At 58.7% G+C, this 22297-nt stretch overlaps 3 protein-coding genes across 8 annotated transcripts; 1 reads left to right on the top strand and 2 right to left on the bottom strand.

Annotated features, from left to right (window-relative positions):
* Nucleotides 1-1651: 1651 nt before the first annotated feature.
* GJC2 (gap junction protein gamma 2) lies at nucleotides 1652-9270 on the bottom strand. Its single transcript, XM_045850546.1, has 2 exons — nucleotides 9158-9270; nucleotides 1652-3968 (listed from the first exon to the last, which is right to left on the bottom strand). The coding sequence occupies exon 2, from the start codon at nucleotides 3947-3949 to the stop codon at nucleotides 2663-2665; it is 1287 nt and encodes a 428-aa protein (XP_045706502.1). The 5' UTR covers nucleotides 3950-3968; nucleotides 9158-9270; the 3' UTR covers nucleotides 1652-2662.
* A 1005-nt stretch (nucleotides 9271-10275) lies between these two features.
* Nucleotides 10276-18820, bottom strand: GUK1 (guanylate kinase 1). Of its 3 annotated transcripts, none has more exons than XM_045850567.1 (9): nucleotides 18564-18820; nucleotides 17347-17412; nucleotides 12943-13056; nucleotides 12638-12679; nucleotides 11946-12023; nucleotides 11022-11160; nucleotides 10855-10939; nucleotides 10615-10700; nucleotides 10276-10516 (listed from the first exon to the last, which is right to left on the bottom strand). In XM_045850567.1, the coding sequence occupies exons 1-9, from the start codon at nucleotides 18818-18820 to the stop codon at nucleotides 10481-10483; spliced, it is 903 nt and encodes a 300-aa protein (XP_045706523.1). In that variant the 3' UTR covers nucleotides 10276-10480. The 3 variants fall into 3 exon arrangements, with proteins under 3 accessions (XP_045706523.1, XP_045706524.1, XP_045706525.1); XM_045850568.1 differs by having other exon boundaries at nucleotides 11946-12042; nucleotides 18564-18650; XM_045850569.1 differs by lacking the exon at nucleotides 17347-17412 and having other exon boundaries at nucleotides 11946-12042; nucleotides 18564-18711.
* On the top strand, nucleotides 18744-21930 carry MRPL55 (mitochondrial ribosomal protein L55). 4 transcript variants are annotated; one of them, XM_045850574.1, is made up of 4 exons: nucleotides 18744-18875; nucleotides 19608-19695; nucleotides 21281-21482; nucleotides 21705-21930. In XM_045850574.1, the coding sequence occupies exons 2-4, from the start codon at nucleotides 19670-19672 to the stop codon at nucleotides 21852-21854; spliced, it is 378 nt and encodes a 125-aa protein (XP_045706530.1). In that variant the 5' UTR covers nucleotides 18744-18875; nucleotides 19608-19669; the 3' UTR covers nucleotides 21855-21930. The 4 variants fall into 4 exon arrangements, with proteins under 4 accessions (XP_045706530.1, XP_045706531.1, XP_045706532.1 ...); XM_045850575.1 differs by having other exon boundaries at nucleotides 18758-18875; nucleotides 19605-19695; XM_045850576.1 differs by lacking the exon at nucleotides 18744-18875 and adding an exon at nucleotides 18882-19028.
* The last annotated feature ends 367 nt before the right edge of the window (nucleotides 21931-22297 follow it).

The raw sequence follows: 22297 nt of genomic DNA, 5'->3' as shown, positions 1-22297 counted from the left end.
TAAGCCCCCAGCCTATGGTATCTGTTATGCAGCCTGAGCTGACAGAGACATCTTTCAGAACAGATCCTCCATTTGTAGCTTCCCTCTCAGCTGGTATGCCCTTTAACTAACTTTGTCTGATAAGGGTCTCTGGAGAAACAAAAGCAACTTGTTATACATAGAGAAAGATTTATTACTAGGAATTGGTTCATGCAGTTGTGAAAAGACAAATGTCTGTTTGTTTGATTCCAGAATGTTCTTCTGCAAGTGCAAATCTGCCTAGCACCTCTCTCATTCGTTGGACTTTGTGGCTCATTTTCAGATGCATGCTGGAGGGCCCATGCCCCACCTCCCACCCCTCCTACTCCTTGTGAACCCTTTCACCATCAGATGTGGAAAACTGACCTTCAGGGTACAAGCCAGCCTCCTGGCCCTGCTGGGTGTAGACGCTTGCCTTTCTTGCTGGCCATCTCCAACTACTATGGCTGTTATGTACCCTAAGTCCCACTGTTCTCCACCCAGATGCCCACCCATCTCCCTGAGGTCCTGAGGCTCACCAGGGCCCCTGCCTAGAGGACAGCCAGCTGCAGGAGGCTGACCTTGGAGCATGGAGGGGCTGTGGACAAAGTGCATTCTTCGCAAGTGTCTGTCACTACCAGCTCTGCCACTTGCTGTGCCCATCCACACCCATGGGAGCCAGGTATGGCTGGACAGCACAGCCCATACTCCAGGGGCCCAGCCTCCATGGTGACCACATGGCTAGCAGCACAGCCCCAAGTCCAGGACTGCTGTTTTCGAGGACTTTCCTCTTTTGGAGAGGTGAGCTGTATGCCCCTGCTCTGGATCCAGATTGGCATCACCATCCAGGACTTCCTGAGGCACGGCTATCCTGGGAGTGGGGCTCCTGTGGGGCAGGTCTCCCCAGGAAGTGCAGCTCTTCTATGGGTGGGGCTTCCTGGGGGCAGGGCTTGCCTAGGGAGGGGCTCACCTAGGGGCTCAGCCAGTCTGATCCCAGACAGAAGAGGAACTCAGCTTGCAGTTGACTTCTGACCAGAGGCGGGCTGAGGCTAGGGCTGGGGTTCAGCCCTGACTTGGGGCTTGGCCCTGGGACAGCAAAGAGAGGGTTGCAGCCAGGAGAGGTTGTCAGGACCTGCCCTAGGTGTGAGGGAGGCTGTGAGGCAGCTGGGGTCCCTGAAATCTAAGCCCCTCCCTGTCCTACCCCCTATTCCCTCCTCCCTGGCTCTCTTGCCCACATTTGCCCCTCACCAAAGCCACCACTGATGGCTCTGGCTGCCATCTAGATCATGCTGGGGCCTGAGACAGCAGTGCCCCTCTGTCGCCTGGGCCTCAGGCTGACCTTGGCTCTGAGTATTAGGGACTGGCCTGCTCTTTGTTCTCACTGTCTACAAGCTCAGAGGCACCCGCCCAGCCTGCTGCCTGGCACAGAGCTGCACCCAAGCATCTCTGAGGAGCTGCTCTCTAGGCAACCCTGGAGCTTAGCTGTGTACCTGGAGACCAGTGATGCCACACTACACAAATACATACATGTGCTTGTCCATAGCACATGTGCACATGTGTCACATGCACATACCTAGGCATGCCCAATCACTCACACACATGGTTGTAAACAAAAGTTAGTTTTTTATTTTACACTCTTTGTTGGGGAGGCTGTGTCTGAATTAGGAGCTCCAGAGCCCCTTCCCCCAGCACCACCAAAGCCACACCTCTGGCCACCACCCTGTTGGTCCCAGCAGCAAGGTAGACTGACATCTTTGGAAAACTTCAAGTCTGTCCCAGAGGAAGGACCCCTGTCAGGCAGCTGTAAAGTTCAAAGGGTGTGGCCACATCCACCCCAGCCTCAGCCTTCTAGGGCCTCAGCCTAAATGTCTGGCCAGGGACCCCAGGCAGGATGTAGTCCTGACCCACATTCTCTCTGAGGAGGAGAACAAGCAGCTCATTCACTGGGGCCCAGAGGACCCAGGCAGGAGGAGGCACAGCCCAGGGCTGCCTCAGTTTCCCTCATGTAGGAAGAAGACTCAGAATTGCTTCTTGCTCTGCAGGAAGCAGCATATAGTCTGGGGGCCAGGGAGCTGGTAAAGCAGCCCCATTGGCTGCTGCAGCGGGTAGAGACAGCAACTATACCCACAATGCCCTGACCAGGCACCCCTAGGCATCACACCTAGGCTGCTGCAGAGGAGCAAAGAGGAGGCCTGGCACTCTGTCCAGAGCCCTTGTCCTGAGGCTCTGGCCCCATCCCAGGGAGCTCGGAGGGAAGGACTGGGCACCCAGTCCAGAGCAGTTCAAGGTGCCTCTGGATGTGGTGGGGGGTGGGGCAGTACCCTAGCCACAGTCCAGCCCACCTGTTGGAGGGGGTGGTTAGGATCAGAGCTGGAGACCCTTCCTGGTTGCCAGGCCCATCCTCCCCTCTTATCCAGGACACAGAGGGGGCTTGGGTGGGAAGGGACAGTGATACCCAGCAGTGGTGTCCTTCCCCTTCCCGCCTCTCCCAAGGAGGACTACCAGCCCAGGAAGAGAAGGAAGAGGAGGAGGAGGGGGAGGGGAGGGGGAGGAGGAAGAGGAGAAAGAGGTGCTCTGCTTCCAGTGCGTCCAGTCCCCAGCTTTATCCCCAAGTCCCCACTGGTGCCTGGCTGGAGGGAAAACTGAAAGCATTGGGCGCGGGACCTCAGATCCACACGGTGGTCTTCCCCTCCCTGCTGCTGGCACTGCCCTTCTCCGAGTTCACCCTGGGTTTGGCCCTCAGCGGGCCCTGGCCCCCGCCCGTGCCCCCGGACGTAGCGCTGCCTGACCCGGATACGGACGCACTGGCCCTCGGGGGCCCCCCGGCGGGCGCAGGGAGGCTGGAGCAGGGTGGGCGGTTACAGTCCCCGAGCGTGTGCCGGTCCCCCAGGGCCCGCAGTGCCAGGCTGGCCAGATCTGGGTCGCGGACATCTGTGCGCTCCGCTGCGCGTACCACGAGGCTGTAGTCAGGCGGGCAGGCCAAACCGGTGGGCGTGGCGGGGAGTGGACAGGGCAGCGGGCGCTGCGCTGGACTGGGAGCGGCAGCCGTGGGGCGACGGGTTCGCACAGCGTCCTGCGCGCTGCCCAGGCCCAGGTGCGCCATCTCGCAGAGGTTGAGCAGCAGGCAGAGGCAGCTGACCACGTACATGACCAGCAGGAAGACTGTCTTCTCCGTGGGCCGCGACACGAAGCAGTCGACCACGTGTGGGCAGGGCCTCCGGCTGCATGGGAAGAAGGGCGGCACCTCAAAGCCATACAGAAGGTACTGGCCCACCAGAAAGGCTACCTCGAAGGCCGCCCGTGCCACCAGCTGGGCCACGTACACGCGCATCAGGCCTTCGCGCTGGATGCGCCGTCGCCCATCGTGCAGCCCGTTGGGGCCCGGGGTCCCCGCTGCCTTGGCATCCCCACCGGGACCCTTGGCAGCACTCTCATTCTCCACCTCGTTCCCCTCTCCCAGGCCTTCTGCCGCTCCTCGCTCCTCATCTTCCTCCCCCAGGCCCAGCATGGGTTCTTCCTCGCCCAGGTCCATGGGCTGGGACCAGCTCCGGTGGGAAGGCATGGGTAGTGACAGGGGCTCGGGGGGCGCACGGGGCCCAGGGCTGCGCCGGGGAACACGGCGGCGATCATGCTGCGCAGCGCGGGCTAGGCGGTGCACAGCGTATCCAAGGTACATGACAGAGGGTGTGGAGATGACCACAATCTGGAAGACCCAGAAACGCACGTGGGACAGGGGCGCAAAGGCGTCGTAGCAGACGTTGTCGCAGCCTGGCTGCCTTGTGTTACAGGTGAACTTGGTCTGCTCGTCCGAGTAGATGGACTCTCCTCCAACAGCAGTGAGCACGATACGGAAGACCACCAGCACCGTGAGCCACACCTTGCCCACGAATGTGGAGTGGTGGTGGATCTCCTCCAGCAACCGCGTCAGGAAGCTCCAGCTCATGTTGGTCATAGGGACGAGGGGCGGGAACCTGTGGGCCACAGTAGAGCTCAACTGGGGTGGCGAGGAGGAGGGTGGGAGGGGATGTAGGAGTGGGGGTTGGTGGGACCTGAGGACAAAGAGCAAAGTTCAACCCTGGGTAGGGGACAAGGAAGAGCAGGAGGGTGGGGAGGAGGGATGTGGGACAATGCAGGAATAAAGCTCCACCCAGGGGCAGGAGGAACGCTGGGGCAGGAGTCCTAACCCTGCAATAGGGTGCATAAATGGAGAGTGGGGCCTGGGTGGGCAAAGGACAGACCCCACACAGGCAACAGCTGACTACTCACCCTGGTAGCCCTCAGGCCCAACTCCAGGTTCTCATAGCCTGGAACAGAGCCTTCCCCTTCTATCCTTCCCTAGCCCCCAAGCCTTGCCCATCCTCTACCTCCAGAGACCACACCCTAGGCCCTGAGAGGCACAGGGAGTCAATTGGGTAAGCCAACTTTGTGGGATCAACAGGAAATTAGAGCCCAGCCCCACATACCCTCAGCCCCCACCCCATATAGCCCCCAGGCCACATGGAGTCCTGTTTCCAGCATGGGGGGATGGCTCCAGCTTGCCCAGCCCCCAGTGCTTAACTAAGCCCAGACCCTCACTCCACACCCTGCACACCCCTTCATGCCCTCCCTTCTCATGAGCTCCTGCCAGTCCTCTGCAGTCCCAGCTGGAGGGTGGGTGAGGCCAAGCATCTGTCCAGGATGGAACTGTGTCCAGTGAGGCACACCTGTGACACTCAGAGATAGTCATGGGCTACTCACCACATCCCAGACCAGCTGACCTGAGTGGGCTTGTGCCCAAAAGAAGGAGCTCTTTGAACAGAGCCAAACGACCCTGGCCCTGGGTTTCCAGGGCTGTGCCTCCCAACACCCACCTTCCCTACTCAATAGCCAAGGCCAGTACCTCCTCTTGGATGGTTTGGGAAAAGAGATCCCTGGGTGCCCGATGTGTCTGGCTCTCTCCCTCCTGGAACAGGCCTGGGAGGCAGTGTAGGCAGGTATGGGATGGAGAAGCAGAGACTGGCGGGGCTTTGGGCCCTTTTTATGTAGCTGGGCCTCTCCCCTGGGCGGTAGGTGGGGAGGAAGAGGGGGTATCCAGGGTTCCTGGGGAAGTGACCCCACTTCCTCACATCTGAGTACACAGCCTGTCTCAGAACTACACATGCAATGTAAACACAGATGCACACTCATGTTCACTCACATATTTACAGGTGTACACTCACTCACAGACATGTGCACACTTGTGTGCACACATTCACATGCAGTTACCTCACATACATGCAGATATGTGCATATAGGTGTACAATGAACTTGTACACAAGTGTGTGCGCAGTGACATGTACGGAGACATGCACACTCACATGTGCACATGCACTCATGTGCATGCATGCACAGGTACAGAGTAGCTCAGGCCTGCCCTCTGGGACCACCTTCTCCCTCACCCAGCCTCAGGCAAGGTTCATGGACGACCCCTCAGGCCTGAGGCCCACTGCTCTCCCTCAGTGAAAACCCCCACTCTCCTCCAGGACCTGACATATCGTAGGAGGCTGAGGCCTCCACCACCCCCACAGGAACCCAGAAAGGGTCTGACAGAGTAGCCCCCATTCCTCTCCCAATACATGGGGGGTTCTCTCATGGTGCAGGCAGGCCTGACTTGTGTTTTGGGTGTCAGTATTAACTGGTTCTCTGGGGAAAGCTTTTATGCCACACTCAGCAATTCCTGTGGTGGCAATGCTGCCCCCGCCAACACACCTGTGAGATGTGGCAGGGGACTCTTGAGACCAGCTCTAGCTCAGCATGGTCAGACCCTATCCTAGGGGTGAGGGAGGGTGCTCTGCCTTGGGGGGGGGGGCTTATGCATGTCAACTCAGGGTCACAGAGACCAGACAAGAGAAGAAGCCTCACATCTGAGTACATGGGAGGGGACAGTGCCCACAGGAGGGGAGAGTGGAAACTGCACGGTCCCCTCAGGTGTGCCAGGCTGATAGCAGGGGCTTGGCTGCGATTTGAGAAGTGCCCTGCCCTGCTGCCACACCCACCCAGACCTCAGTCCAGGCCACCAGAAGACAAGTCCCAGGAGGGGCTCCAACAACACACCTGACCACCAGGACAGCCAAGGGTGTCTCACACAGGGTTCCAAGGGTCCCAGCGACCCAAGATATACATGCCACTTGGGGCCTTGGGGGTCGGACCCTGAGGGGAAGTGAGAACCACATGCCTCATGGGGGAACCTGGGGCAGCAAAGGTCATGGGGAAACTCAGGCATTGGAGGGAAGTGTGGGCTGTGGAGCTGGCAGCGTTGACTGTGACGAGCATGCCATAGAGAATGGGGGGGGGGCGGTGGTTACATGGGAACTCCTCCCAGATTCTGCAACTTCTCTGTAAGCCAGTGTTGTAAAATAAGAATCTCAACTGCAATAGTCCCTGCCTGAGCACTTCGAGCCCCTGCCCCATCTGCCCCCACCCCCAGCACTTGTGTGTCTCTGTGAAAGCTACAAGGTTGGAATAAGGACTGGCTGGTGGCCTATGCTGGGCTGCAGGAGCCGTTGGGGCTGCTGGGTGGTACCACCACCAGGGATCAGCAGGCCTGGAGGTAGGAATGGGTTTTTGGCCTTTCAGGGATCCAGGCCCTGGGGGTTTGCAGGGGCCTTCATCCACAGGGAACCCTACCCACAGCAAAGTATCAGAGCAAGTGTAGGTAAGGGCTGCCTAGGGATCCTGGATGAGGTTTGGGAGGGGGACCCGGGTGCCCCTGAGGGTCAGGGTCTAGGAAGGGGCAGGCCTTGGAGGGTCAGCAAGAGTGTGGAGAGGGAGGGGTGACTGTTGGGCCAGTGTGGGCACAAACAGGCTCCCCATGACAGCTAGTCATCCCCACCAAGAGCCTGGAGGAAGATGCCCAATGGCCTCAGTGGGCGTCAGGATGGCCCATCCTGGGGAGAACCAGCCTGCCACTCCAGTGCAGACCCAGAGGAGTGGTCTCTCCAGGGTGGCAGCTGGGCTTTCCTGCCTTAAGTGCCCCCACACCCAGGTCTGAACAAAGGTCCTGCAGGGCTGGGAGCCAGGGATGGCCCAGTGCCATCCAGCAGTGCAGCAGGCCACAGCCTGGCCAGCAGTTTCCTTCCCATCTCTGGCCAGACTTCCTCCCAGCGCCCAAGGGCCGGGGTGGGTGGAACTTCCTCTGTAGAGGGGGGCATTGCAGGCAGGACCCCAGTACTCTCCATGCAGCAGGGGCCCTGTCCCGGGAGCCTCTGGGGCCTGGAAGGAGGAGTCTCAGGCAGCTTTCCCTCTCCCTGAGGACACAGAGACCCTGCATGCACCTGGCACTGACAGCCCACACCCATAGGTGAGCACCCATGAGTACCTCAATGTAGCTCTGTTCTGTGAGGCTGAGGCCTTAGCAGGAGCCCAGATCCTGCCCCCACCCATACACCTGCTAAGGGGCCCTGGGGGGCCCAGGCCTCAGCAGGCTTGGTGCTGCCTGCCCACCTCCCAACTGGACCTTAGCACTTGTGCCAGGTCTCCCCTCAGCTCTGCAGTAATTCCATGGTGTTCTGTCTTGCCAGGTCCCTCCCTGGGACACTCGATTCCTGTCCTGGAGGTCCCAGTTGTATTTTAACTAGGGCTCCCTGGCCATCCAGGACCCAAACCCCAGGCCTGGGGACTGTCTGCCACAAAGGCACTGCAGCTCCTATGTGCACGACAGCTGCCACCCCACTCCCCAGCAGCCCAAGGAGGGTTTTAGGCCCTCAGATTGGGCCCCAGGGAAGCCGGGCTCTCCATCAAAGCCCTCATCCTCACAAGGCCCACAGGGCCGGCCTCTTCAGTGTCCGGACTCATTCACATTCCCTTCTGGGAAGCTCCTTCTACACTAGGATGGGGAGGTGCCCCTACCATGTGCTCAGCAGATGCAGGGGGGTGAAGGGACACCTGAGCTGGGGGGAGGGTGAGTCCAACTAAGGCCTCAAGGCCCTGTTCCCTCCCAGGGATGCAAGGTGACAGTAGCTGGGCTGTGAGGGACCCCAAAGGGGCAGAGAACATATTGAGGACTCTCTGGGGCCCCTCTCTACTGCAGCTGGGACTGGAAAGTGAGGGGAGTTCCTCCTGAAGGGGTGGGGGTGGGCTGGGGAAGAGTCCCGGTGGCACAGCCTGGACAGCTCCAGTTGCCGGGCCTGTGGATTCTCTGGATCTTCCAAGGCACTGCCCGCTCAGGGTAGGGTGCAAGGCCCACCACCCATCCCTGTAGGGTGCCCATGCTCTGCACACCTCCTACCCCTCTTCCCCAACTGCTCTGGGTGAAGCCACAGCAGCCAGCATGCTGCCACCTTTCTCAGTGGAATGGAGCATGCTCACCTCTTTCTGCACCCCACACCCCGCCATGTCCACCTGCTCCATGCACCAAGGCCCAGCACACCACAGGCCCCAGGCAGATGCGGGAGGTAGGCACCCTGCCCTGTGCAGCAGCCCCAATCACTCCTGGACCAGCCGCTGCCCCTTGCCAAGCTCTCTACCCACTCCTGCTCACCTTCCTTCCCCTGGCACCCAGTCAACTCACTGTGTCTGGGGCACACTTGGGGGCCCTCCTGGGTCTGTTCTGCTCTCTGCTGACCTGTGGAGCCCAGACCTAAAGACTTGTGACCCATGAAGACTAAAGGAAGGAAGTCCCAGGCCGAGCAGAGGCTGGTTGAAGCTAGGTCAGGAGCAATGTTGAGGGCAGAGAAGTGTACCTCTCCTGACTTGACTGCCCTTGTATTGGGTGCAGCTCCCAGATTTCCCCCAGGTTTGAAGAGCCTGAGGCCCCAGCCTCTGGACATGTGGCAGCTGCCTGGCTAGTGTGGGCTGGCCAGTCCTGCACAGCTCAAGGGGCCCTAGCTGTTACGGAGGTGCTGGGCACACACCCCTTCCCTCCCGCTCACCAACTGGCCTAAGCAGCTCCCACAGCTCTGCCTCCCCCCACTCTTGGATCTTGTAATCCCAGAAGACCCTACTGGTCAGGACCTGTTGATGAGCAGTGGGCTTGAGACAGACCCCTGGAATGAGATACCTGGCCAGGTCAAGCACCTGTCATCTTTTGGGGGCAGTCATTTCTGGAGAGGCCAGACCAGCCTGAGACCAAACCCAGAGGCAAGAGTGACACTGCTCAGCCCCATAGGGCACCCTGTACCTGGTCCCCTTGACAACATCCTACCTTTTTCAGGCCAGAAAATGTAAGTCTCCGTGAGCCCTTCCACCTGCTGGCTGGTCAGACACTGGCTTCCAAGGGTATGCACCCGGCAGTCCCGTACCCGACCCAGGGCCACCTCTCACCACCAAGCACAATGGAGGGAGAGGGCCTTCAAGGGCCCCATTGTTCCCCTCAAGGCCCAGGGTCTGAATCCCCGATTGTCCCTGGAGTTGTATGGGGCCAAGAGAAGGAAGGGGCCTCCTCCAGGCTGCACAGTGGGTTGGGAGGCAGTCGGCTTTGCTTCACCTGCCCAGCGCCCCTTTGCCCACTGTCCTGTGCCCAGGCCTAACTCCCGCCAGGCCTCCTCTGTACATCTGGGCATATGGACAACTACTTCTGCCTGGGCTCCCTGCTTCCACTTGAGCCTGTGTCCACTGTCTTGGTCTCACCCCAAGAGCATGGCCTAGGCACAGACCACTGTACCCCAGGGCACCACAGCTGCTCTGGCCTGAGACTAGTGGCAAGGGAGGTGTCTTCTCAGACTCCAGGGAGCCTGGAGCCCCAACAAAGGCCCTCAGATCTCCAGAACTGACCTCACCCAAACCACCTGGCCAGCTGGGCTCAGTGGGCTGTAAGTAAGGCCAAGGGAGCGTATGGCACATGCAGGCCTCCCAGACACCAGGGTCCAGCTCCTGCAGTCTCAGTGCCCCCTTCCAAGTCAACGTCTGTCCCTCAGTGGCTGGGGCAGGATGAGCCCCCAAGGCCTTTTCTAGCCAGCCTCAAGGAGCCTTGAGGAACTAGCTGGAGAGGTATATGTTCCTGGCAGCCCCACCCCACTGCTCCCACCTCAGGGCAGGAAGCAGCCCAGCCTCCAGGGACCCTTCACTCTGAAGACAGCTCCTGTTCATCTCCTAGACATGGAGGTGGGAGGGCATCTCTTCTGGTCTCCGGGCTGTGGAGCCTGGGCACACGGGGAGCCCGGGGAGTCGTGTGCTGTTGGGGAGCAGCCTCATTGGCCTACATCCCAGAGTAGCAGACATGGGGGGACCTGGAGCCCACAGCCCTTCTGGGACTGGTGATTTAGGAGGTGGCCAACAGGAGTGGCAGCGCAGCATGAAGAACACAGGGCCAGGGCAGCAATCCATGGGCTCAAGGCCACTCTCACCAGCAGCTCTTTATTAGGACACCAGCCCAACTCCCACAGGAGAGTGGGACTCATCGGGGGCACCCAGAAATAGGCATGGGGAGCAAGGCGAGAGAGGCAGGCAGAGCCATCTTGCCAGGGACACCCTGGCCACCAGAGTGGGTACAGGGTCCTATCCAGGGAAGACACAGCCGTTGGTATCCTCAAGAGCGGCCAGTCCCTTGGGCCTTCTTGATTTCCTGCAGGAGAGAGGAAGAGTGGTTTGCCCTGAACCCCATCCCCTGTCCCATGCCCTTTCCTGCACAGAGATGCAACCCTGCCCCCTGTCGGAGCCCACCTCTGAGAGTGCTTCCTTCAGGGCCCAGTAGGCCTTGTCCAGGCTGTCGTTGACAATGATCAGGTCAAACAGGCCGGGCTCCTTGCCTGGGGTGGGGACGAAGGATCCCCACAAGGCCAGTGGAAGCTCAGTGACAGTTGGGGAGCTGTAGGTGGCAGCTCCTGCCTCTGCCCTCCCACCTCTGGCAGGTCAGCTGCTATGGGGGAGGGTCAGGGTCACTGGCCAAACCCACACACTCACTGCTTTCCATGTCTGCCCGGGCAGCGGCCAGCCGCTTGGCCAGGCTCTCTTCCGTCTCTGTGTTCCGTTGCCGCAACCTCTGCTCCTGAGGTGCCCAAAGAGGATCAGCCTGCAGGGCAGCCCTGGTGCCTCCTCCACCCCTCCCCTGCCTGGATCCCTGCCCCCACCAGGACTTCCAGCGAGGGTGGCTGCACAAAGATGTAGATGGGCTTCAGGTCAGTCTTCTTTATGTTCCGAACACCCTGGAGGTCCACATCCAGCACACAGATTCGGTTCATGGCCTGTACCACTCGCACAGCTGCTTTGCTAGGGAGGCGGGAAGGGAGGGCAGCACTCAGCTAGGGCTCCCTGGGCTCTAGCACCCCCACCACCTCCACTGCCATCTGTTGGGGTCCTGCATCCCCAGGTCTCCACTCTGGGCCTGGGCGGGAGCCTGCAGGGGCCCACTCTGACTGCAGTATCTGCTACCCCTTTCTGGAAGCACTCCCTCAGCAACCCTTGCATGCTGGGCCCTCTGCTAGGCTGGGGGCAGCAGCGGGGAGGGGAAGGACATGGTCCTGGCTGTCACCACTGGGCTCAGGGCTCCTGGGTACCCACGATCTAAGGGTAACAGCAGCCCCAGCAGCCCCTTCCAGGGCTCACTGTCCTTGCCAGCTGCACCTGGGGTAGAGCATGAGGGTCCCATGCCAGCTCAGGTACAGGCTGCACGGAGCAAGCGTGGGTCCACCTGTGTAATGACACTGCTGTGTGTGTGTGAGGGGTGGGGAGGTGGGCAGCTGTTGCTGACCTGGGACCATTCCAGCCTGCCCTACTAGTTGGAGGGAAGGGGTAGAAAAGTATAGACTGCAGACCTCTGAGACCTAGGCCCTCTGAGTCTTCACTGTACACTGGCCCAGCACATGGCCCCCAATGCCCACAGCAACCTGGCCAGGTGAGCTCAGGTGGGGCCAGGAGGAAGCAGCCTGGAAAACCCAGACTCTTGACCTCTGGAAGGGCTGGGTCCCTCACCCTGACAGACAGTAGAGAGAAGCCCTTGCGTGGGCTGCCCACTCTAGATCCCTGGGGGTTTAGAGGAAGGGAGTGTGGCCCACCTAGTCCCATAAAGGTTCCCCGAAAACTCAGCGTGCTCAATGAAGTCCCCGGCGGCAATGTCCCGCTGCATCACCTCCCTGGACACAAAGTAGTAATCTGTAAAGGGCAGGAGCTGTTGAAGCTGTCCGCAGCCAGGCCATGAGGGCCCAGGCAATCCCACATGGGCAGAACCAGCTTCTATTCTGGGCCTGTCTGCCCATCTGTCAATCCACAAAGCTGTTCCAGCCCTGGGCAGGGAGATGTCTTGAGGAGGGGACAGATACCACCTCTCACACTGTCCTCACTGAAGGGGGCCTGGAGACTGCTGGCTTCAGTGGGGAGGCTAGGGGAGACCTCAATGATCTGCCTCAGGATACTATAAATACCCTAAGGTTACAAAAGATGCTTGTGATATCAGAGAGCCCTAAGTCATGTGCACGGCTCTGCCCCCAGCTGCATGGCCGCACAGTGCAGCACACATGCCAAGGAGCAGAGCCCCACGGCTGCCTGGCTCCCGCCAGCCTCCCACATGGATATGCATTGTCTGCATAAGATCTGATGCCCGTTACCTAACTAGGCCTGCTCACCCACCCACCCTGGAGGACACTTCCAATCTGATGGGGAGACTGAGGCCTCATGCATCACCCTGACAGTTGGGGAGTGGGGGGCAGCTCCAGACTTGCACTGGAGGGCCAGTGCGGGGCCAGCTCACCTTTGCCATTCTCTTCTCCGGGCCTCGGGTCCCTCGTGGTGTCTAGGAACAAGCACCTGTGACCCATCTAGAGCCCACTGGGACCCATCTGGGCCATGCAGAGCCCACACACCCCATCCCCAGGGCCTTCCCGAAGAACCCAGCTTAGCCTGTGGTGGGGTAGGGGGGTCAGCAGTATGGGCATGTCCCATGTGTGAGGGAGGGTTCCTGGGGGGTTTAGCAGCATGGGCATGTCCCTATGTATGTAGGGGTGTGGGGCTCCAGCCGGGGGGTCACCAGGGCCCCCCAAATCCCTAGGACCTCACGGGACACGCTGAACCCGAAGATGCTGCCATGTTCCTGCAGAAGTCTCTTGAGCAGGGTGCTCTTCCCAGCCCCAGAAGGTCCACTCAGGACAACAGGCCTTGGTCCTGACATCCCTATGGGCGAGTGGGAGCAGAGATCAGCAGGCTTGTGGGACTCCCGTAGGTGGGGTGGCTGCAGTTACACACTCCCTGAACTCTCACCAGGAATTGAACAGAGCTGAGGGCCATACCAAAGCTCAGCCACACCTCCCTGAGGTGTGGGCTCCCTGGCACCACAGACACATGGCCTCCCCAGCTGTGCACTCCCACCGCCCCAATGGTGGCTGCACTTCTGCTCCTGGGAGGGGCACATCTGGGTTCCCAACCCTGCATCTCCTGGCACCATGCTCCAGAGGTAGCTGAAGTCAAGGTCAGTGGAACCCAATCCCTGCTCTGGGAACTTTCATTAGAAAGTGAGGGACTGAGAGAGGGACCACAGCTTCCTGACCACATCCCTGTACTGCTGGGAAGCCAGCGGGAGGGCAGCTTCCCAGCCCAAGGAACAGGGCTCAGACATCTGCCACAGGTGAGAGCGGGTGAGGGAGGAGGGTTTGGGGAGTTATCAATCCAGCAAGCTCTGTGCCCACCTGACACCCCCAGCCCCCTCCCCAGGACAGGACCTACCTCCTGGGTAGGGTTCAGCCCCCTCAGTCAGCTGGGGCTATTCAGGATGAGCTGGGAGGTGTGTGTAATCCCAGCCTGCTCAGGCCTCTAAGCACTAAACTCCTCCCAGGGCAGTCAGTCCTGCCCACTTGGGGCTTTAGGGAAGAGAAGGCTGTCCCTGGCTCCTCAGGAGCAGCCTGCGTGCCCAGCCACCTTCATGATGGCAGGAGGGCCAGGTCCAGGTTCAGGCCTCCGAGGGACACCTCTGATGGGCGTGGGGGAGTTCAGGCAGCTCCCTATGCAGGCCTGGCTCCGTAGGCCACCTGGGGTCCCCCAGTAAAATGTGGAGGCCCCCAAGGTGCAGTTCAGTAGCCAGCACACTGGCAGTGAGGCCCAGGAGGGACAGGCTGCTTGATTTAGGGATGCCCTGCTGCCCATCTCCAACAGGGCCCCCAGAGGACACTGCTTTCCTAATCCCCAATGTAAGCTAACTGGGTAATCTCACTAAAGCACTGCTATTCTGGGCCTACCACACAACCCACGTGCTCCCTGTTAGAAGAAGCTGGGAAACACAGAGGAGGAGGGACCCACAGGAACCCATCGACACTCAAGTGTCATCTCTGAGTGACCAATTCTTAGCTCCTGGGACTCCTGTGAGTTTCCATTACAAAAATGCCTTGTTTCTATGTAGAGGTCATCCCAGTGGATTCCCAACTCCTCTTTGGCATCCCAGCTTTCCCACGCAAATACATGTGCCACACATACACCCCCATTCCACATGCATGTGCATGCACATGCACAAGGCTCTAAGCCCAAGGCAACTGCTCACTAGCAGAGCGCAACCCCGTCGCTCCCCAGAGGCCTGGACACAAGAGGTCCTGTCTCTCCGTCACTGGTACCCTTCACAAAGCCCCATCCTCTGCAGAAAGAATGTCCCAGGGGCAGTCCAGCCTACTCCTCTGGGTGTGTCCTCATTTCCTAGGCAATAGGTGACTGGGATACGCAGCAGCAGAAGGGACCCAGCAGGGCAGAGGAGAGACTGGGGGCCACCAGGTCCCAAGAAAGGCTGAGGAGGCTAGGGTCCAGTCCTGCCACTGCCTAGCCTCTGGTCAGTGCTAAGTCCCCACTTCTCGGGCCAGGCAGCTGTGGCCATGCACTGGCCTCTTTCTCCTGGACCCGATGGAGTGTTAGGCACCACAGGCACGTGAGTTCTTCCAGAGCAGGGGCGGCCCCAAGAAGACACATGGTATGATGGCCATACCGATGGCCCAGGAGGCCTGCCCAAGCCTTGATCATGGTGGCAAACTCTCAACCCAATAGATACTCAGGCCCAGCACCCATCTTGGGGTACCCACCTCCAGGGAGGGGAGTACCCAGAGGCTCCACTACTGGCTTGCCAGGGATATTGGGAGGTGCCCTCCAGGATGCTGGAAGCACCAAGAAGGGGAAAGGGCTCACCTGCCTGCTTGCACAGAAGCCCCTCAGGGATGCTCTGCTGACTGTCATGCACCTGCCATAAGCAGGCACCCTGCCCTCACACCCCCCACAGCCCTGTGGGTACCCCTCAGCCTCCAACTGTAACCTGCCCAGAAAGACCCAGTGCTCCTTTTCCAACATGCCTTCCCATCAGGCCCCACTTCCTTTCAGGCCACACCTCCTGGCCCTGAGCTCTGACACCTGGAGTGGGCGACCCTGCAAGGATCAGTTTTCAGTCAGGACCAAACACCACACACCAAGTCAGAGAGCTGACACCCTCATGGGGTGTGTGGCACAGGTCCTGTTTGTCACCTTACATCCAAATGCTGGTTTCTATCCTGGGCCCTCCACACTGTGCTGGGACTGGGGCAGGGAAGCCTGTCCCACCAAGCCACACTTCCAGCCTGAGGGGAGCTCCCACCCCAGGCCCACTACCTGCTGGCACTGGGCAGGGTTGGGGGGCAGGGGGTGAGCCTGCACAGGATTAGCTGGCAGCTGTAAAGCTCATGCCCTGCCAGGCTACAAATTATCGCCCTTCAGCTCCTCCACACAGGGTGTCCTTCTGATGAGCCTCCCCCATCAAACTCAAGCTCCATGCTCCCCAGTGCAGCCATCACCTGCCCCACTATGCACACTCACAACAGAGGTCCAGCCTGCTCGGCCTGGCTAAGGGTACGTGTGCCACTTCTTACCCTGTGCTGCCCAGGATTTACCCTCCAGCCCTGCCTGGAGGCTGGCTCCCAGAGCACAAGGACCACATGGGAATGGTCTGGCCCTGCAGAAGTGCCTAGGGAGTTGTGGAAGACAGGGCTCTGTCCAGTCACCACACAACAGAGCACTCACTGAAGCCACCTTCCACAGCATACCTGGCGTGAGCTGGCACTTTGGCCTTGAGCCCTCAACAATCAAGTAGTTGGAGACTGACTTTGGCCCTAGTGCCTGCAGGACCAACTGAGGGCATTCTGTGTTCTCCACTCCTTGACTATCCCGCAATCCTGAACCTTAGCAGCCTGGCAAGAAATGGGAAAGCTCACAGTACTGCAATAAAAACTCAAGATGCAAGCTCATGCATTCTAGAATGCTCTCCGCTGGAACCCTGCCCAAGGAGCACCCAATGCAGCCAGGCAGCCTTTTTGCAGAGCACGAGAAGGAGCCTGCTCTTTCCACTTTCATCCTGCACCACGCCATCTCCCTCCCACTCCTCCACAAGACACCTAAGATAAGGCGACTTCTGAGATCTGAGAACACGGAGAAGAAAGGTCAAGTCCTGCCAGCCATCTTGTAAGCCACAAGATGGGAAGAAATCTGGCTCAGGACAGCAGGCGATGCCCCACTCCTCCCAAACAGACCCTGTGGGGCAGGACTTGGTGACACATCCTGGCCAAGTAGTCTTGAAAACCCCACTTAGCCTTTGAGAAACTGGCTTGAACTGGCAGCCACAAAGCAGCCAGCCATTTCCTTCTTATTTCTCCTCACAATGGGGTGAGGACTATTCTTTCCATGAGAGCAGGCAGCCCCTCAAAAGCACGGGCAAGAGCCACACTGTGCAGGATCCCAGGCCTGTCTCGGTCCTGCATGGCATGTCTGGATCTCTTTCCATACAGGCGAAGGCCTGTAAGGAAAGGCCTGCACCAAATCCTAATTCTGCACCATGGGCAGAGGGCAGAGGAAGCACAAGAGGGGAAGGGTCCCTGGCAAGCAAGCTACGAAGCAGGAGGGACACAGGCCCTACAGAGAACCAGCCTCACCCTCACAAAGAGGAAACCAAGACCCGCAAATGCAAAGTCAACAGGAACCAGGGGAGACAAAACCAGGAAGACTAGGGCCAGCACATGCAGAATCAGCAGGGAGCTGGGGAGACTGAGGCTCGGCCCACAAAGGGTCACCAGGGACTTGGAACCGATTACAGAAGAGCCTGCCTCCATCCCAGTGCTCCCAGAGCCTCACTTGATCCACCCTCCAGGTGTGTTGGCGCCACCTCTTTCCATCCCCAACCACATCACCATATACCCCCTTCTGCTCCTCCTCAGATCAACTGAATGTGTTTTTCCAGCTATGCAGAATATGCCGCAAAAGACAGAACTTTACAGTTTAGGAGTTAAAAAAAAAAACCCACCAAAAAGCCCCCCACCCAATTTTGGAGTGGCAGAATAGAAAAGTAGCGAGTGTACCATTATAACTCCCAGAATCTTCTACTCAAGGAAATTGCTGATATCACCTTTCCCAGACAAAGATCAAGGTCCAGATCTAAACCCAGTATCTAAACAAAACCCAGGCACACTGTACCTGTCACAGGTGTGGCCCCAACCAGGGTATAAGTGAACTGGGTGTTGCAGGCAGTCCTGTGGCATTCTATGAGCAGGAATAGAGTGGGGATTCACCTGGCAGGAAATTAAGCTCCTTAGGGGCAATACAGGAAATCCCACCTGTCCCCGATCCCTCCTGGGAGGAGAAGAGGAGTTTTCCTGCATCCGTCGCAGCAAGTCACAGTCTGGTAGGTCTAAGAGTGATAGAAAACTCCAGAAAAGCCCACATTTGGACAGGCATGCTGCCTAGGAAACTCACAAGAGGCTGATCAGGAAAGGCAAGTCTTGGTTCCCCTCTTCCTGTCCTTGTGGGCCCCACCCCACACTGGCTGGCTGGCACTGCTGCTTACAGTGCTTCTCTTCCCCAGTGAAAGACAACAGTGCCAGGTGAGGTGCAACGCCTCACTGCTCCTCCCAAACCAGCCCCTGGATGGACTAGGCTCGTTCCCTCTCGGTTCCCAAAATAATGTCTAAGAATAGGAGAAGGGCGGACCTATTAACCCAGACTTGAGGGCTCTGGGCCCGAGGGAAGCTGAACATCCAATCACCACACCCTCAAGTCAGGAGAGCCTGTCCCAAGCATTTGCTTCAGGGCCCGGCAGGGGCAGTCCCGTCGTCCTGGGCCCACAAGCGGGGACCGGCTGTGGGGACTCCCGGTCGGGAGGCCATCGCGGCCTTCGGCACACAGGGTTTTCACCTCTGCGGCACAGCCCACCTCGGGGAGGGGGTCAGGCTGCTTCCCCTCCGCTTCCAGCGCGAGTCCTCAGGCTGCAGGGGTTTTACAAGCTGGCGCTTTCCGTGCCAGAATTCCCAGCTACGTTTTGAGAACTGACACAGAGAATCCAACTTTTAATGTGCCCGAGTAAGAAAAACGGCCACCGAGAGCCACTTCAACATCCACAGACAAGAACAGAGAGGACACAACCTCAGAACGAGGGCGACCCTGTAAGTGGAGTCAATGCACCTCCATGAAGAGCCACATTAACCAGTCTTCACGTTCCTCGCTCTGCTTGCTGGGCCTCTGTGACAAGCCAGCCTTGGAAACCCCTGAGGCTTTCGGGGTCGGCCCCACGAGAACTCCACGAGAGCGGCATTCCGGGCGCACAGGGAGAGCTGAACCCGAACGCCTCGGTCGCGTACGGCCGCGGCGGGGCCCAGGAAGGCCCTCGGGAGCCTGTGCGCCCAGATGACACTCACCGTCCGACGGGGCGCGGCCCAGGGCGGCCGCCGCCAGCCCCGCCAGTGGGCGCCGCAGCATAAAAGGCCACACACAGACTCCCGGAGAGGTACGCCGCAGCGTTGCACAGCCCACTTCCGCCCGCAGGGCTGACGTAAGCACCGTCCCTGTCCGGCACCGCCCCTGACGGCTTGCGTAAGCGCCGCGCGACGGAGCGCTCGTAAAGGACCTGCGGCCTCGCCGGCAGGGGCGGCCACGTGAGGACAACGCACTGCATCGCCACTCCCAAGCGGCCTGGCCCGTGGCTGTCTCGAGCTCAGTGAGCGTGGCAGGTTGGAGTCTCGTTGTGCGGGCCGGGGCTGCTTCCCCAAGGGAGGGAGGGTTCTGGCTCCGCGGGCACCCGCGCGGATCCTTACGGCGTTTCCCTCTGCGGCCGGGTGGCCTCCTAAGGCGGAGGGAGTCCTGCAGATGCCCAGCCCCGACAGGTAGGGAACAGCGAGGCAAACCCGCCTCTATCGGCCCGGAGGGCTAGTTTCTGTTTCTGGGGGGTTGGAATGCCGACACCTCAGGCATTTGGCTTTGAAACACGGTTTGTCGTAGCACAGTCACAGACACTTCCCTGCGAGTCCGGGCTTACTAAGACTGATCCTGGGCTTCAGCTGCCTCCACGTGCCACAGAGACCCTTACCTCGCTGGACTCTGTGAGACTAAATGATCGTGGCCAGCATGGTGTGAAGCAGCCTCCGTTCATGTTGCCCTCCGCGCTCAGAGCAGCTTCCTGTAACTCATCCAAACGGGCCTAGATCCTGCCCATACTGATGGAGTCAGGATCTTTGAGAGTAGGACCTGGGCATCTGCTGTTCACAGACTTTCGACAGGTGGTTCTGATGCCAGGTCTGGGCTGAGAGCTTGACAGCTTACTGGGAGAGACTGCTATTGACCTAGGAATAACATGCCTGCTTGGAGACATGACTGGTTCTGTGGCTTTCTTCCTGGCTAGGACTTGGCAAGGACCAGTTATGTGGTAAAGCCTGCCTGTTAAAAAGACTTTTCTTGCTCAGCAGGTGACACACCAGGCCAGTAACTGACCCTCGACCTGCACATATTACAGTGTCGCTCAGGAGGAATGGCTGTTGCAGGCAGTATGCTTGGGTAAGCACAAGTTTCCCAACTTGGGGTTGTGGTCACAGGGCCACCCAAAGGAAGGTCAACTCTGGAGCCTCAGGCTATGCTCTTAGGGATGCCTCCCCAGCCAGTGTGTTTATCTGAATAATACACACAAGAACACACACACAGAGGCTTTGACACAATATTGAGGGGAAATAGGAGCAACGTTTACTACTTAGCACCAAACAAGTAGTGATGGGAGTCGCTCCCTATTCAGAGCCTGCAGCCTAGCCCTAGAGAATGCCATGGCCTTCCTGCTGTTCCACTGGAACTGCCTATCTGCCTGTTCTGTTTGCCCCATTGCTTCCCCCAAATGGGAAGCACAGTGTGGTTAGTGTTGCCAGAGGAGGAAACAAGGGCAGGTGTCTTGTTCCTGTGGAATGTGGGGAGACAGAGGTGGCACTTGAAGTCTGAGTCAGTGTGAACACCAGAAAGGGACTCTGGCTGCAGCATTCCCTGGAGGACCCTCATCCTGGGAGAGGTTCATGTGGGAACTGATGCTGTTCTCAGTGGGAGAGTATCCATATTCTCTTCAAGGGTTTGCTCCATCCCCATCCAGAAGCTTCTCAACCCACTGATCTCAGGTTCTCACAAGTGGCTGTGCCCCAGGCTCCTGATGCTGACCGCAGCTCTCTGGTGCTGGAGCTGCCCACCATCTTTCTCCTGTCCTTCACTTCTCAAGGCAGGGACTGGCTCAGCTAGTGGTCTGGGAACAGTAAATAAGCTGTGGTTCTTGTGACCAGGCCATCAGAGCCTAGCAGAGGAGATGGGCCCACAGCCCTGGATGTCAGCTTTGAAGTGCATGGGGTGGGTCTGAATCAAAAGTTGCATGAGCGCCAGGCCGGAGGGAATTTGGGGGTCACAAGGCAAGGCCCCAAGTGGATGAGAGAGGGGAGGGGCAGAGCAGGGACTTGCAGTTTCCTGTCACCTTGGAGCACGTGCTCTGCCCTGTGTAGGAGGTCTTGAGTGTCTGCCATGTCTGGAACTGAGTGAGCTCCCCAGGTCATGTGTGCTCAGATTGCCCCAACAGAATGCCAGACTGGGTACCTTGTTCCTTGCGATCCTGGAGACGTTCCTCTTCCTGGTTCATAGATGGCCACCTTCTCCACGTCCTCAAAGGGCAGAGAGCGAGCAAGTTCCCATCTCTTCTTATAAGGGACCATTCCCAGTGCAGGTGCCCCACCTTCATGATCTCATGTAACCCTGATCACTTCCCATAGGCCCTGCTCTTAATGCCATTTTTATTGGGGGTTAGTGCTTCAACATGTGAATTTGGGGACATAAACATTCAGTGCACAGCACCAGGTCTATGTTCCTCTTAAGAGGCCGCTTCCTGATCTAGGCCTCATGTTCAGGATTCCAGACTCCTAGAGTGCTATCCTAAGCCAACTGTCCTTAGCAGTCTGGAAGCTTCATATTCTCACCTCCCTCGGCCTCTTCCCATACGTGGCGTACCAGACCTCAGCCAGAGCTAGGGGGTTGCTGTGGGCACCCACCGGAGCTGGCTGATCTGATCTTGGTGGGCACTTTGGTCTTGGCACCTGCGGCTGACTAGCATGTGTATCTGCAGATTGCTGCGACAGCAGGTGGTGATGGGGGCTGCTCCTGTGGGCCGCTGCCTGCACATGTCCTCCCATCAGGCTGACAGCAGCAGAGCCTCACTCACTCGTGTGCACAGACAGGCCTATGCACGTCTCTATTGTGTGCTCTTGGTCAAGCAGGATGGCTCCACCATCCACATCCGCTACCGGGAGCCCAGACGAATGCTGGTGGTAAGCTCCCCTCTCTGGAGTGCGGGTCTGGGCTAGGCAGGGAGGGGAGAGTGGGCAAGGCATGGAACTCCACGCACCCAAAATCAGATAGCAGCAGTGGGCTGTGTAGAAACAAACAAAACATCCTGGGTAAACAAGAAATTTCTATTAAAAGGTAGAGGTGGAGGTCAGAAGGACATCGTTGTGCCTTTTGCTAACCAAGTGCACACCCTCCCTCCATAGATGCCCATGGACTTGGATGCCCTGTCCCCAGAGGAGAGACGGTCACGGTTCCGCAAACGTGAGGCCCAGCTCCGAGGGAAGGAGAAGGAGCCAGAGCTCCTTGATGACTTTGACTTGGAGCGGTACAAGCAGTTTTGGATCAAAAAGTGACCATGCCCACAAGCTGTCCTGGCTCAGGATGCTGTAGATGGGCATTCATCTTTAAATTGAGCATTAAGATTGTAAATCCCCCTTGTCTTTCTTTGTCAAACATGTGCTGGAGGGGTCTGAGACTGAGCCCACTGGAGGGCTTAGAGTTGGGTCAAGCTGTGGTTTTAGGAGGAGGCTCAGAGGGCACATGAACTGTCACTGCAGGAGGTGCCTGTTGCTGCACAGCCACTCTGGGCTCGAGCCCCCACTGCCAACATAAAGCATGGGGAGTAGGTGGGATCCAAGGACACTGGCACCCAGCCTGAAGCTGGCCTACTTTGCCCCTCTCTGGGAATCCCCCAGCCCTGCCCATAGGCAGTGAGGAGGTGCTTCCTGACATGGAACAAGGGGAGCAGCCCCATTGCTAACTGTTCAGGTCTTAGCTATGTGCTACAATGGGCTGC

This window comes from Phyllostomus hastatus, unplaced genomic scaffold (assembly GCF_019186645.2).
Source record: "Phyllostomus hastatus isolate PE091 unplaced genomic scaffold, TTU_PhHast_1.1 phas_contig_81, whole genome shotgun sequence".
NCBI lineage: Eukaryota > Metazoa > Chordata > Mammalia > Chiroptera > Phyllostomidae > Phyllostomus > Phyllostomus hastatus.
This window is presented reverse-complemented; position numbering and strand designations above follow the sequence as displayed.